We start from the raw sequence: 16,047 nt of genomic DNA on the forward strand, positions 1-16,047 counted from the left end.
GACTTATATTTCATGGCACCACATGAGCAGGGAAATATAGCCTGTTGTGACCATGGTGTCACCTGCACCCCCACCCCCATTCAGAGTCTAGGCTCTGGGCAAGGGACCAGCCATGGCCAGTTTAATAAAAAACACAGTTTTAAACGTAATTCCCTTTTACCAGTGATGTTAACCTGGCACATTGCCCATTCTGCTAGAGTCTGGTGCCTTCACAGTGCACCCAAGACTCAGACCTTGGAGCCCCAGACCCCCCAGCAGTGGTGGTGTGCTCACTTAGCACATGACCCTCCCCAGGTTTCACATGACATCTAAAGACATCCAGCCATTTATTATTCCCAACCCCTACGTCATAGACAGCACAGAGCGAGAGAGGGAGAGAGACGGAGAGAAAGCGATACCAAAAAAAGGGAGGTGTAGAAATAACCACAGTGCACCCCCGTACATCCAAGCCAGCACTATTTGAAACCACTTCTGCTGTGTGATTTTATTTGCTACTAAATGGGGATTGAATTTCCATGCCCGTATCACATTGTGCTGTGCTGTACAAGATTGCAAAGTGAAGCGAGCAGGCGAGGGCAAAGTGAAAGAGAAGGTATATACATTTAACTTGTCTGTGGCTTAATGGCTCCATATGTTTGTGAGAAGAAGTGACAGGCAGAAGTGGGGTCTGAGCGAAGGGCAACTACCCCTCCCCACGCCCTTTTTGCACCCCACCTCCTCCAGACACATGCTCCCCCAACCCCCCCACCCGCCCACCCCCCGAATGCTGCACTGCCCCGTCTCACTGGGGGTGTTCTCTCCGTCTCAACATACGAGGTTGAGTGTGTGAAAGTGTCTGTTCTCGGTTATACACCCCCGTGGATATCACTCATGCGGCAGCCGTTTCTGACAAACGTGCTGATTGCGGGCCAACAGTAGTGAATAGTAATAAATAGTGCGACCATTTGGACACCCGCTCTTCCTTGCTTGATCACAGTGATACACGAGATAAGAATGTGTGTATTTTTTTCAACCTTGTTATTGTGACTAAACACTTGTTCTAACCAGTTTGCACACAAGTGCTTTCACTGTGCTGCCAAAACTATCACTAAGAAACAATGTAGTGTTGAACAATACCCAGGCAAGTCCACAGATGTATGAACCGCCTGAGAGAACATGCTGCTCCTTTTACATAATCTCCAATTAAATACCATGGGAGCTATTCAACATTTATTCCGAACACAAACACATGCACCTTGAAAAAACGTGTTAACTATGTAGTAGTTTTTTTCCAGGAGGAGTACTGTGCGGGTGGAGAACGGGGGGAATAGTGAGGAACAACCTAAGTAATCCCACTCCAGTCAAACCAGCTTACCCTTTTGTTAATGCAGATGTTTTGGCTGGAAGCCGAGGGCTCGTTTCAATGTGCCACATTGCTGTGGTAAAGTAGTGGAGGGCCCAGGATCCTTGTTGGCACTTGCCTGGTCGCTGTGGGCCGGCTCATTGTCTGAACCTGTATGCATTGTTGTTTCTCTTTCTGACAGGTGATAACTACCCGGTGCAGTTCATTCCATCCACAATGGCAGCTGCAGCAGCGTCAGGACTCAGCCCCCTTCAGCTTCAGGTATGTACAATACTATGACAAAGAATGCTAGGGACGCCCGCCAAGCCCGGGGTAGAAAGGATGGCTAAGCAGCTGTACGCTAAGTAATGAGCTGCACACTAAATAATCCTGGAGGCCCCCAGCTCACACACGCTTATCACCTTACATATGTAATTTATCCTGTTTTATAGAGGAGGTATCCCCACTAGCTCTAGCAGACAGAGGAGTTACGAAGATAATAGTTATTAAAGGGAATGAGAATCACTTTAGTTGCTTTAATCGCCTGCCAGTGAATTTATCAGAACATGATTGACTGTGTGAGCGAAGAATCTACTTATTATTGCTTTTGGCTAATAGAGTTACTGGAATATCTTAGACAACTGAGAAGAAAGAGTGGGCAAACAATCTGAGTAATTTTACTATATTGTTATGTTATGTTATGTTATACACAGTGATGCGGCGCCACATAAAATGTTGGGATAGCCTCCAAGCCCTACAGGCTCCTCCAGGACTTTTCTCACACAGCATTTAAAAAAAGCTGAACCCAGGTCACGGCTTAACCTGAGGCCATAATGTTTAATATAGATAATTGTCTTTGTTCCATCCTTCAAGTAGTTATTACTGTTACTGTGGCTTCTCTCACCTTGTTCATAATCTTTGTTCCCAAATTGGTGATGATGATTCCCTTGTTAACTTTTTAAAAAACATAAAAGTAGCAGCGGGAAGCTGAATAACAACCATATTTAATCAGCTACCCTGCTGCTGGTTGCTTCTCTAATTATCAGTTTCCTTTGCAGTTCTCAGTAATTGTAGATCTTAAGTTTATTTGAAACGATAAATCTGTTGTTTGTAGACAAAGGAAAGCAAACTAAGGATTGAACAGAATTTTTCCTGACGGTTGATCAAGTGGCCAATGCTGCAGGGAAACGTTAATGAAAGCTGCAACATGTGATGTTCAACAGCAGAAAGACATATGTCAAGATAAAACAAGAGAGCTCAAGACCAAGGGAGGAACTCTTTGCACACTGATATATGTGGCATTTGTCCTCCTGAGGTTACCACTGTCAGTGTTAACGAGCCTTGGCAAGTTCTAACAATGTATGCAGCTGGCTCTGAAGAGTTGTGCGTCATTATGCAGCCATGAGAGGAGCTATTAGAAGCTTGTAAGGTGTTAAATGAGTCTGCTCATGTTTGAATACGGTTGTCCGTGAGAGCAAAAGGTGGAGGCTGCGTACTGTACATGAATATGTTTCTCGACTGTATATATATATATGTCGCTTAGTTTGTGTATCATGAAGAAGTTGGAGTTGAAGTGGTAGTTCAGACAGGCATGCAGAGTCTATTTATAATAGTGGATGAGGTCAGATGGGACAGTCATATATCTGAAGGTTGGGGTGAGGAGGGGAGAGTGATTAATTCTGATTATGTACCTAACCCTGGGAATGGGCAAAAACAGTGCCTCCAAGACCATGACTTGGCTGACCTTTACAGAACACAGTAAACAAAAAGAGGTGCATTTTCCATTAATTGAAGTCTGTCAGCCTGTCACATATTCCGCCTGCTGGCTGCTATTTACCCTGCATAGAGACTCCCCTTAAAACAGCAAGGCAAGTCAAACATGCCCTTTCCTACATAGCTGGGATCAACAAACCATGTGACTGCCACCACTTACTCTACAAAGCACTGGGAGCCTGCTATGATTAAAAACATCATATTAAGCCAGACATGGAATTAAGTTAGAGTTTTCTCCTCCCTTTGGAGCAATAATAGCTTCAGAACCCTCTTTCTTATTCAAAATGAAACTATTGAAAAGTATACTCCAGTACGTGTGTTTGTGTTTGACAGAGAGGCTACTTTAAAATTAACACATTATGTCCAGTGTTATAATGATGCAACTTGTAATTTCAACACCACTGGTAAGATTATTTGGGATAAAAACATAAAAGGACTTAAGCCACCCCCATTTAATTAATACTTGACATACTACTGAGTTTATCCTGCATGCATCATCAAGCACAATACACTAACCCTTGAAACAGTTCTGAACTTTTCTAGTTTCACCTGCAAGCCCATTCTTCATCGTCCTAACACACACACAAAATCACACACACACACATATGGCTGAATAGGCTGCCCCCTCCCAATTAAAATTTCTCTTCCTGTCAGCTGCATGGCAAGGTATAATTTTCACCAATTTACTCAGTTTAGATTGTGCAATATATGAACCTAAAAATTATCTTATTGGAAGAATTAATTCCCACAATGCTGCAGAGGTAATGTGATCAGCCATCCAGTCAGTGAGGCTCGCTGCTCCGTCAGTCTTAATGTTGGCTACGTAGCCGCTTCACAATCTCCTCTGTCATAACAGTCTGGGATCCTTCCCCCATATTGCCCGCCCTCTCTCTCCAAAGAGAAGAAAACCCAACAAGGTAACAAAGGCTTAGAGCTGATGGATGTAAATGAATCTTCCAGGCTGCGTTTGAGTGTTGGAGACTGTAATTTGCTTGTCAATACGAGGTGGTAGCATCACTCCGGTGGCTGGCAGTCTGCAAGTGGCTGTCACCAGGCATCGCTGTATCACAAGGCAATTTCACTCAATGTTTTCCTGACAGATTGGCTCTCGTCCTCAACTCACAGGAGAGGAGGCGGGTAAACTATCCAGCGCGACATGCCCCTCTTCATTAGTAGCCCCACAGAACCGGGATGAGGCCAGGACCAGCAGGAAACAATGGCTCAATCCCTGCCTGTCCTTCCCTGATCACAACTGACACCTCTCACCTAACAGAGGAAATTGTGTTCAGCTCGTACCCCGATCTGTCTGGACACCTACTATATTCAATTGAATGAAGAGGCAAGAAAGGGATTTGCCTAATTCCACAAAAGAATGTTCTATTTGGGATAGCACTTAATTTGCTGTTTGTACACTATTCCTTGCATCGCCCGGCCTTTTTACAGAACGAGTCAACAGGAGGAGGGCCTTTGAGAAAGTCCTGTTTTTATATCATTGGAAGCAGACTTTAGCATTTAAGCCATTTTAAAGAAAGTGTTATTGGATAAAACAGAACATCTGGGTTTTCTGTATGCAGTATTACTGTTAGGACTCAATAAATAGAAACCCTCTGCTTTCAATCAGTCAACGCTCCATTTTCTATCGCTTGCTGTCTCTGTCTCACTGTCTTACTTTTCCAATTTCCCATCCACATCTTGAACTATCTTTCAGTATCGTAGTTTGTTTTTTCTCTCTGTGAATTAGTCTCATCCTCATTGCTCCCCACCCCTGTCCAGGCCCATCACATCCTTATGCTGTATAGTACTGGAAGTCGAGCTGCTTGAGTTAAGACTTAACGCCGCAATTACCATCCGCTGTATTTGCTATGGCATCTCTCTAGGCCCATGATAAACCTGGGCCCAGCCTCAGCTAATGCTCCCACTGTAAAGATGAAAAGCAGCCCACACGCTCCGCAACAACTCAGACCAGATCTCAAGCAGACAGACACATCTGAAGGAGTACTCAGAGGCTTAGACTACTAGAGTGATAAGAAAGAGTGTTACACAGTAAGGGACAAACAGGAAGAAAATGGGAGAGCAGCAAACTGCACATTATCTTTTGTTTGGATGTAAATGTCTCTGTAGTACAGATGTGAAGAAACAGCTTCCATCATTAACAAGTGAAGCACTTTTGACTTTGAAAAAGAGAGATGGAGAGAGGAGGAGGGGAGAAAAGAGAGTACAGACATACTGTAGAGAGCAGCTGTTTCTGTGTTTATGAGCAGAGGAGCTCGGTCTTTGAAGGTAACCCAGAGCAGTGCAGCGATGCTAGCTGTGTGTGGAAGGCTGGCTAATAGGACGGCGATGTGAGCAGCTGGATAGAGGCAGTGGTGAACAGAGGGACAGATGGACAGATAGAGTGGATAATGCAGTGAGCTGCACTGAATGGGAGGGCTGGCTCTGGGGCCCCTGGGCCTGGAGAACCCACACACACGCTTACAGATGATAGGCTATGTTTGTGTGTGAATGTGCGGGAAAGAGAAACTGATAGACTTCAGCATATACGTATACTGTAGACGTAAGATAGAGAAATCGAAAAAGGCAAGAGGAGGGGTTCGAGCAGAGCAGGTTGGGTGCCAGCAGATGAGACAGATGTTAGGCCATACTGGAAAGCATCGGCACAGTGCACCAGGACGCCTTCCTCTACTCCAGACATCTGGGCCTAGTCTGGGTCAGCCTGCCCGGTCGCCCTGGGCAATGAGCCTGTACAAGCCTTGTGGCAAACGGGGCTGGCGCTGTGCTGCCTTTTAAATGGTGCAGTGCACTGAAGCGCAGTTAATGCCCTCATATCCAGCCCAGTGCTCAGCGCCCAGGCCAGGCAGAGGTGAATGAGACATTGACAGACAGTCACACTCGCATACAAAGAGACAGGAGTGTTTAAGAGTGTGGCCGCCATGAGACAATGCTCACCTTGTATAAAATGCAGAGGATAATAATTGGTTTAGAAAGGGAACTTGTTTGGCTGTATTTCCTACAGTTATAAATGTACCCTACACTATCATTGCTGACAGCAAGAAATAATATGACAAATAATATATATGTAAAAATTCATGTAAAAAAAATGATTTACACCTGGCCAGTACAAGCAAATCAATGTGGTTTATTTTCTCATAATTGATTGTATTGTATACAGAGCTATATTATCAGCTTTGTTGTTTTACTAAACAAACAGAAGCTGCCAGTCTTAATTCCATATCATACTTCTGAGGTGTCGAACATCATTAGCAGAGTGTGTAATTTCAGTGTAATGTCGCAGGCAGAAAAGTGAACCTCCCTGTTTAACCTCTGCTGCCTTCAGAGGGCTTGTTTTTAATTACCAGAGGCTAACAGGCTGACCTTGGGCGTGCTGCACTCACTTTGAATCCATGCTTGCTGAGATCGGCTCTGCTCCACTGGGAAGCAGGGAATGATGGGGTCACAAGGAAGATCTTAGATGTTGTGTTTCCATGTCTCCTCATTTATGTGTCTTGTATCTGTATTCGGAAAAAATACTGTTTTAGGAAAATGCTAAACTTTCAATTCACAAAAGAAAGAAACAAAACAACACAGACTATTTTTTAACACCAACGTCGCAATCTCATTAGCTGTTATATTTATTTAGCTATTTCTCATCTCAATACAATAAGTCCCATAGTGGGCTCTAGTGGGCTCTATTACATGTGTCTTAGAAGATGTATATTTTTCCCTGATCAAATAGATCAAAACAACTTGTGTAAAGGAAAGAAAGGAAACATAAGGGTCTTGAGCTCCACTCAGGCATTCGCCTACTCCTCCAATACCCCAGAGTTTGAGTATTGACTTTCAGCTTGACTCTAAATACCATGAACCTTTTGCTGCCCCCACCTGGCAAGTAGATATGAAAAAGGGGTTATTAGATGTGAGAGAGTCAATTGGGGGAAGCGGGCAGATGTCTTCTGCTGAGGGAGGCCAGTGTTGGCAGGATGCATAATCCCTCAGGTCTTGACACCACAATGGATTTTAAATTCACAACCTCCTGTTGTCTTTAATACAGTTGTTTATAACTTGATTATGTATTGGGTAGCAAACAATACTTTTGTAATGCATTGTAAACTACAATTTCTTTTTAACCGAGACATACTGCAGTGCTAAGACAAAGGTCTCTCGACTCCACACATTGAACGCTGAGGTATTTCATATCTGCCCTGTAGCAGAGTTTGGTGGGTTAACAAACCTTTCGTCTTTCCCCCTTGATTTTATTTATTGTTCTACTGGCAGAGTGTACCTTGTTACAAGGATAAACATTAATTCCCACCCCATGGCACTGACCCGCTAATCAGCGGTTAAAAGGGGCACCCTGACTGCGTCTAATTTTAGGCAATGCCTAATTATGCTCTTTTTCCGGGACAATAAAGTTCTTCCCACTCAAGGTCAGGGGCATGCTCGTTGACAGGCCTGTTAGCAAACATCTGTCCAGCAGACTCCACTTCCGCTCCTCTACTAAGACTAGCCTGAAGTGACAGCCAGTGAATGGAGACCACCCCCCCTCCCCCCTCTGGCCTCCCCCAAACACACAGACAACACATAGTGTGCCTTTACCACTGACATTAACTAAGTCTAGCCCAGATGAGAGGAGTATGGAGTTGGCTCCTGTGTCCATTCCTGTGGGAGACAAAAGGCTGTTTGTGAGGGAGGTGGGGGCAGTGCTATCATTGTAGGAACATAATCGGTCTGTCATTTCCGCTGCCCATGCGCTGTTGTTATCCCCAGGTCCTCTGGAAGAATGGAGCTTTTGTACTGCCGCTTATGTTGCAGCGATAAAGTTTCTTACAGGAGCACATATGTGTTTATAACTAGAGATATGTGCACGGACATAAAGTGCTTTGTTTGCCTTTCGTCTGCATCCACACTGTCAAAGGTGAGGCCACCGGGCCGGGTCGCTTTTTCCCATCAACACAAACGCAGTCTGTATGTGACCAGTCAAACCAGGAAATGAAACAGGGTTTGTTGATTGGCTACAGGAAGATAAATTAAATTATTTCTGACAGCACCTTCTGACTAAATAATGCAAAAAGCTACAGGGTTTACCTCGTGTGAGGATAGCGGATGGCCAGTGGTGAAGTTAAGGGGCGCTATCTGTTTGACGAAAGGAGGTCTAAGGCTACATGGTGTAATACTCTTTTTACAGACAGTAGCACTATTTGACAAACCCCTGACATTTGCAGCAGGAGACAAAAGCCAATTTCATAACATACCTGGTGGCCAATACATAGACCTGGGGCAAAAAGAAGTGAAGAAAAAAAGCAGTGCTGGGCACAGAAAAACAAGCACAAAAAACAGCCATTAAAGCAGTCTGCTATTTGTTTCAGGTTGTAATGATATAAAAATGGATGCACAACTTAGTGTCAAGACCTTGAACTGTAACTTTATCCTTGATAAAAGATGAATTACTTTGGCAAAAATCTGATCCAACCAACAATTAGCAGTGTGTGGTTCACCAGATTTTTTTCAAATACTTCCAAACCCTCATATCAACGACTTTAACCAGCCCTTTTTAGTGTATATGCCACATAATCAGCCCAGTGGTGGGAATGTAAATTGAGCTTTCAGAGTTCAACCCTGTTACAGGCCCAACTGTTATTGAGTGCTTCGCCCAGTCATTTGAACCACCCTCTTGTGTGGTAATGTCACCAACAGTTGGACATCTTACTGATTTAACGCCAAGGAAAATAACGGTGATTACATCAGAGGTCTTTGAGCAGGTTTGTAAGCCGTAATAATGCTTGTGTTCAACATATTCTGTGATGGCAGTCCAACTGAGCTTGGGTTTCTAGCATTGTGGAATGGGACTGTCTCACATGGCTGTGTGGAGACGAATCGCAGGCCAGAAACTTCAAGAGGAAGCTGTGTGGATCTAGAGAAATGAGAGATCTTTGCTAACACACTTGCATCCAGTCTGCAAACTTTTCTCTGTGATGAGTGGAAAATAGGGGCTCCAAGTATTTTGAATGAAAGCCATCTCTGTGTGGTTTTTAAGACTGCTGTCTCTCTCTGGGTTCAGCCTTTGAAATACAGTTAAGACCTTTGATGGAGGTTCTCTGCCAGCCTCATGGAAAGAGAGGAAAGACGTAAAAGAGAGAGAGAGGGAGATGAAGGCCGACACAGAAACAGAGAGAGAAAGAGGGAGAGGAAAAGACAGAATATAAAACTGAATGTTTGCTGGATTTGGATGTTAACTGGTTTCTCCACCTCCCTACAGCAACTGTATGCCGCCCAGCTTGCCAGCATGCAGGTCTCTCCTGGAGCCAAGATGCCTCCACACCCCCAGTCCCTCAATGCCAGTGGGCCCATTTCTCCTTCTTCTCTGAAGAATGACAAGAGTTCCTGCAGCCCCATCACTCACATTAAGGTACAACTTTCAACTCCTTTAACCTGCCCACCCATGGGCCTAGACCTTGAGTGGTACTTGACCTAGCCAAGCCTATTTGGTGCTCTCTGAATATAGAAGAATCTACACTGCTCACTACTTCAGTGTTACAGCCGGCCGGTGCTGAGCCCAGCCTCTAACAGGCCATCAATCTGTGGGGCTTTAACAAGGCCCTCTCTCTCTTAACCAGACTTCTGTGGACACGGTTGCTATGGCTATAGCTGTTCCAAGCCAGTAATTTGTGGAACACATGGTTTAAAAAAAAAATTTCACAGTGAAAAGTTTTTTTTTCTTCCTTTTTTTATAACTGAAATGGAATAAAACCATTACAACAGTGCTTTACAAATGCTGACAAAAGTTAAGCAAAATTGCCGACTTTGTTTGGCTTGTAAACAAACCAAATGCTGGATGTGTGTTTTCTGCTGCTGTATGGCATAGATCCACTAGACCTCCATGCAGAGGAAAGGCCATGTACATCGTCCCCACTCACTGAGGCTATAATCAGGAACATACGCCCATTTGGAGTAGTTTAGCGTAATAGTATCACAATGAAGAAAAACCATAAATTATGTCATGGGAGTAAGGCACTCTGGCTTTCTCTTCACATACGCATACACAATCCTTCAGGTCTCCTGTCTCTTGGGATTTTCATTGAAAGATTTCCATTAAACTGACTCAACTCCGTCATTTCATAACATTAATACAATTTCTATTTGTCAGATTAAATGGATGCCAGTTAGGCCAATACCAATACCAAACTTAGTGAAGTGAAGCTATTACAAATATTTCCAAATATCAAAAAATGTAATACAATTAATTATGCATAAGTGGAAAATAAACATATACAAAGTCCATTGGAATCAGATTGCCTTTAGTATTGTTTGTCTGCTTTCAGCTTCACTGCATGACAAACTGTTATTGGCACAGCAATAACAAGGCCTTGGGGCAGTCTGTGCTTGGCCATATGTTTGGACAAGGAGACACTTGGGCTTTGAAAAAGACTGTTAAGGCAGCATGAGCCCTAATCTGATTTAAAAGACTGCTGTATACACAGGGCGATTTATACTGTGCGAAGTGGCATTTCTCTTCTGGGATGCAAATGTTTGAGTTGTTTCGATTCAGAATCATTCAGCATTCATTGTATTTAACCAAGTGGTGCATATTGATTTTGATGTGTCTTAGCTTACGGGGCATTTTGTTCATTATATCGGAATTCTCTCATAATTTAGGTGATCAAATAGGTGATCAAATATTCTAAATATGTATTGATGATATTTTAAATATATTTTTGTATAGGTTACTTAAGGTTACTTTTGTTTTGTGTTCATTTATCCCACTTTCATTGATTTATTCTACTCTCTACCCATAGATTATACACGCTTGGTAGACCAGCTGCTTAGAGTAAAACCACAGAAAATACGCATCTGACCTAATCTCAGAACTACAATATTGCCTTTTTCTCTAAGTCAACTCATATTTTTTAAGGAATAGGCATACATGATAAAATCAAGTATGCCCAAATGAGGAGTGAAATTAGAAAACAAGTTAATGAAGTCGATAATGTAAGTTGACATCTGAACAGCTGTCTTTGATCATTGGCACCGCCGTTATCTGGTCATTATTTATTCTTCCAACCAGAGTACAGACACAGAAAGCAGGGAGGAGGAGAGGGAGAACAGATGAAGACGTACAGAAAGACAGAATCTGCTTTAATTAGCGTGAACAAAGGCACTGGGCAACTGTGAAGAAGATCGCAGTGGCACATCTTTTAAAGAAGGATGGATGAGGAGAAGAGAGGAAAAAACAGAGGAAAAAAACAGAGAGGAGGTGTGGGTCAAGGAAGTAGAAAGGTTTGAATGCCCCTGATAATTAACCAGGAACAGAGGAGAATTGTGCTGTCTGAGAATCCTGAGCACCTCCGAAAATGGAGGGGAGGGCACACCGACTAACATCTGTCTCTTCTCAATACTCCTGATGCCATAGGAGGAGGGAACACAGCCGCTCAACCTGTCTGCTCGGCCAAAGACGACGGACCTGGTGAAATCCCCCACATCCCCAACACAAAATCTGTTCCTCGGCAGTAAAAGCAGCCACAACAGTCTGCTCAACAAGGGCATCCCCAGCCCACTCGGAGGAGGCCTGGGCCGGGGTTCATCTTTTGGTAAGACCTTTACTTCACAAACAAGATCCCACCCAAACACACAGATGTTATCAGTTTAAACACACACTCTGCACTCAAATCCAGGGAAAGCACGTTGCAAGATTTTTTTGAGGTTATATCGCTCACAAATAATTGCCACTGTCAGGATGTTGTGTAAAGTTGTTTTTCTTTTTTTTGTCAGTGTGTTTTTCTAGTGGACTAACTCTGCTTTGCGTGTGTACAGATATTCTGTCCAGCCTAAATTCTACCGCGTTGTTCGGGGACCAGGACACGGTGATGAAGGCCATCCAGGAGGCTCGGAAAATGAGGGAGCAGATCCAGAGGGAACAGCTACAACATCACCAGCAGGGCATGGAGGCAAAGCTGTCCGCCCTCAGTTCAGTAGGCCTCAACAACTGCAGAGTTGACAAGGTTAGAATTACTATCAAGATAGTTTCAGGTCTTCTCCATTGCAAGCTTTTTCTAGGGGGCAAAAAAAAAAAAGTTGACCACAAAGACTGCTCAGCTCACACTGAAAGTAGTGGAGGAAAGAAACTCTTAAAGAAAGTGGAACATGGTGATTTTGATCTATCAGTAATTCTTAAGGCAAACATTTCATTTAATCTGTGTCCAGGGTGGTCGTATTGATAAGAGCTGGCATAGTGCAGTGTGTACATGAGTGTTTATTCAAATTAGTATGAATATGCTTATGTGTGTGTTTAGAGGGCTTGACGTTGTTGATGTTGGTGTGAGGGCCGTGACAGGCCATGGCAGTGCCCGGTGTGGGTTAAGAAGACTCTGATGTCTATGCCCAATTAAAGCAGACTTGCAGCCCTCTCCGTCCCCTGACACAGGATGGGGCTGCTTTGTACCAGGAGCACACACACTCCCAGGGATTCCCTTTAAAAATATCTTCAATCGATGAGTCAATCAAGGAGAGAAAAAAGCTGTCCTCCTCTCTTCAGCTTGATGCTATGTTGCCAGTTGGCTGTGAGGAGCAGGCAGGAACTGGGAGCGATGCTCATTAATATTTCAGCACCTGACACTTTCAACCAACAGCCTCAACTAGGTCAATGTATATGTAAAAAAGTCAATGAATATCTATTTTGATTTCCCTCTAATTTGGTGTTTGGAGGAGATCACTGTCTATGCAGGTGGCAATCAACTATGCTCTTACTAAAGTGAAGCAAATAAATTGGTGCAGCCCACAGTGAGGACGAAGACACTGCCTCTCCTTACGAACATAAACACAAAAACTAATCAGTCAGTCCATGATCAAATGTTTGTATTGACAAACAGCTGACAAAAATGTGCCACGCCACAATTTCTCCCTGAATTCAAACAATAAAACAGGGTGCCTTCTTTGTTTGGATACAACATGGTATGTGAGGCTTTCAGCATGAGAACACAGAAGCTGGTACAGCTGCCTCTCAAGATGATCCTGTGGTCAACCGAGCAGCCGAGTCTGCCATGACATGAAAGCATTCGCTGAACAATGCCTGTAAAGAGCCATTTTCAACAGGCAGCACACACCTACAGCTGCTTTGTCCTTTGCAGGTCGAGCTTAACTTTTTTTTCTACTCCCTGCTTAGTCTTTTGTATACGATTTAGTTTTGTTTCCTCCTTATTTTGGACTTGTCTGTTCAAAGTATGTTAAAGCTCATCTCAGAGGAAGAGAATGTTTTTTTCCTTGTTTTTCTAAAGGAATTTACAGCTTGAAATAGTCAGTCACTCCTCACCTGTAATCTACCTTTTGTCTGTGCTTGCCACCTGAGTATGGAGAGCATTTGTGTGTGTGTGTGTGTGTGTGTGTGTGTGTGTGTGTGTGTGTGTGTGTGTGTGTGTGTGTGTGTGTGTGTGTGTGTGTGTGTGTGTGTTAGTGGGCAACATAAGGGAATGTCAAGTAGTGATGAAAAGGCCATACATTTAAATACTACTTAAAAAATAAGTACACGAATAGGAACATAGTATTTCTAACACAAAAACTGAATGCCAACTATTAGAGCAAGTTCAGGTGGAAAAAGTGATCGCTGCCTTTGAAGTCATTTAGGCTCCCACACCCTCTTCTTGTTTTCATTACCACATCATTTATTGTCTTGTTGAATGACACCTTAACTGAGTGCATGCTTGACTCTCCGGCTCGTGCAAATCATAGTGAGATATCGTCTCCTCTTAGTTTCAGTGGCACTGGCCCTATTAGGATGGTGTGAAATGAGAGGCACGCTTTATCAAGTCAGCTAAAAGAATTGCCCCATCATCTTCATCCTTCGGCTGCAATAAAGAACAGTAAGCTGTAATTCAGCAGTGAAATGAGAGAAGAGAGATAGTCTTTTGCTGATACAAGCCCACGAAGTAGAAAGGTTTGAATGCCCCTGATAAAAGCTTTCACTTTGGTCAGTTTCAGAATATTAATATTTCAAGAAAGTGCCTCTCACCTGACATAAATATGGTGCCGTGTTTAATAGCTCCCCCTTCCCAGTGTCTTGTTTGGAAGTTTATCATAGAGAGAGCTTACATGAAGAAGAATCTGGAAAGGTAACATTAATGGGATTAAGGAGAGGTTAAGATCATCCAGCGTGGCTGTTAGAAGGGGATATTAAATATTGATTTATCCCACTGTAATGACCGGGCAGAGGAGTGGTTCTAAGTGCTGCTTACAGATGGATCAATTCATCTTTTCATAAAAAGTGTGTTGGAACAGTACAATGCATTCCTCCTAACCTTTATCACTATGACTCTAGTTCTCTCTCTCTCTCTGGTCATTGACCTAAGAGAACATGGTGTAGATCAGACTCTCTGTTTCACAGTATTCAAGCCTTTAACCGGAGGACTTGTAAAATATTCATAGATTACAGGAGCGGATTCTCTTTCTAGTCTTTTCATTTGTCTGTTTTTACTATAGCCCATCAGTACAATACAACCTTTTACAACCCTGCTGCAATTTACCTTTTTGAAATATTTATCTAAAGGTGTTATTGTCTGCGGAGGGCAATTACTTTGTTCCATTATTTACCATCTCCTCCTCACCCAGTGGAGGCTTTTACCTTGAATGTGCCAGAATGCCTACAGGTCAAATACAGTACATTGAAATCCATTTGTAACCATTTGAATTGTTTCCCTCAATTATGCACTATAGCTATAACAGGACATGCTGTTTTTTCTGGGTTACGGGTGAATAAATATGAAGCATCTGTATCGTATGTTTTCACTCAGATGGTGAATGCAGAGATTCAACCATGTTTCCATATTGTCATCAACATTCATGGCCTACTGGAATATATGGCCAGTAGATCAGGGACCGTTGATAAATAGCCATTGACTAAAATGATAGTTTTCTGATCAATTTAGACAATGTATTTAAGTTAATTGGTCTAAATACAAACCCGTAGTTAATAAATAAATCACTCGGAAAATGCTCCTTTGCCCTTGTTATCCATAATCTGTTTAGACAGCATATCATCTCACATTTCTAAGTAAAACAAGTGTGTCTGTAAACGAAACCAGCCACAACATTGAAATAACTCACAGATCTATTGCTTTGTCTGTCTTGTCAATACAAAACTGGTCAGGTGTAACCAATTAGCAGCTTTGCCAGAATTCATAAAAGGTGCTGCTGGACCTTGTTGCATATATAAATAGTATACTGTCTGTAAATGGAAATTTGTAAAATACCTGTAAATGAGCACCTTAATTCATCTTAATCCAAAAAGTGTGTTCTTTGAATTTCAGCCTTACCAATCTGTTAAAAAAATATTTTCACTTAAAATTTCAAATTGTTCAATGTAACGAGTTAAAAACCACACTATAGGCCAAGCAGAGATGATGAGATCAAAAGATTACCACATTTTGGGTCACTGACTGCCTTCAACCAAATACGCAGTTAATTGGCCCCCGGCCATTGGGCATATTGTCAGGAATGACACATTTTGACATGGATGCATCAATGTATTTAATAAAGTTGCCATTGACGTTGCATATGCGATGCTCTGGAGGTTGTGAGAGATAAAATATATTCCTCGGCTGACATGTCCCTAAGTGGAATCAAAAGGTGAAAGGCCAGTGTGTTAACCTATTGAACTGCCCTTTTCTGCCCTGCAACACCACCTTTTCTCAGTATTGATGACTACAATTGGTCATTTGGCATGTCCCAAAGCTCAGCCTGTAAATATTCAAATGGAGCTTACACTGGTGCTCCACAAAATCCAGACTCCTAACCTATTGGTTATAGTGGTTCTACTGGTCTCCTCTGTGTGTGTGTGTGTGTGTGTGTGTGTGTGTGTGTGTGTGTGTGTGTGTGTGTGTGTGTGTGTGTGTGTGTGTGTGTGTGTGTGTGTGATGCCAGGGCTCTATTCAGGCAAAGCCCTCACAAAGACTTTGAATATAATCTTGTCT

The 16,047-nt window shown here is 42.9% G+C and overlaps 1 protein-coding gene across 2 annotated transcripts in view; it reads left to right on the top strand.

Moving 5' to 3' along the window:
- Positions 1 to 16,047, top strand: part of sox6 (SRY-box transcription factor 6) — a 104,486-nt gene that overhangs the window by 72,246 nt on the left and 16,193 nt on the right. For both annotated transcript variants that reach the window (XM_068595983.1, XM_068595984.1), the window contains exons 9-12: positions 1,524 to 1,603; positions 9,348 to 9,497; positions 11,499 to 11,676; positions 11,900 to 12,087. In XM_068595983.1, the coding sequence (XP_068452084.1) occupies positions 1,524 to 1,603; positions 9,348 to 9,497; positions 11,499 to 11,676; positions 11,900 to 12,087 (596 nt within the window). The remainder of the gene's footprint in view (positions 1 to 1,523; positions 1,604 to 9,347; positions 9,498 to 11,498; positions 11,677 to 11,899; positions 12,088 to 16,047) is intronic.

This window comes from Clinocottus analis, unplaced genomic scaffold (genome assembly GCF_023055335.1).
Source record: "Clinocottus analis isolate CAN_PGR_092001 unplaced genomic scaffold, fCliAna1.0.p SCAF_33, whole genome shotgun sequence".
Lineage (NCBI taxonomy): Eukaryota > Metazoa > Chordata > Actinopteri > Perciformes > Cottidae > Clinocottus > Clinocottus analis.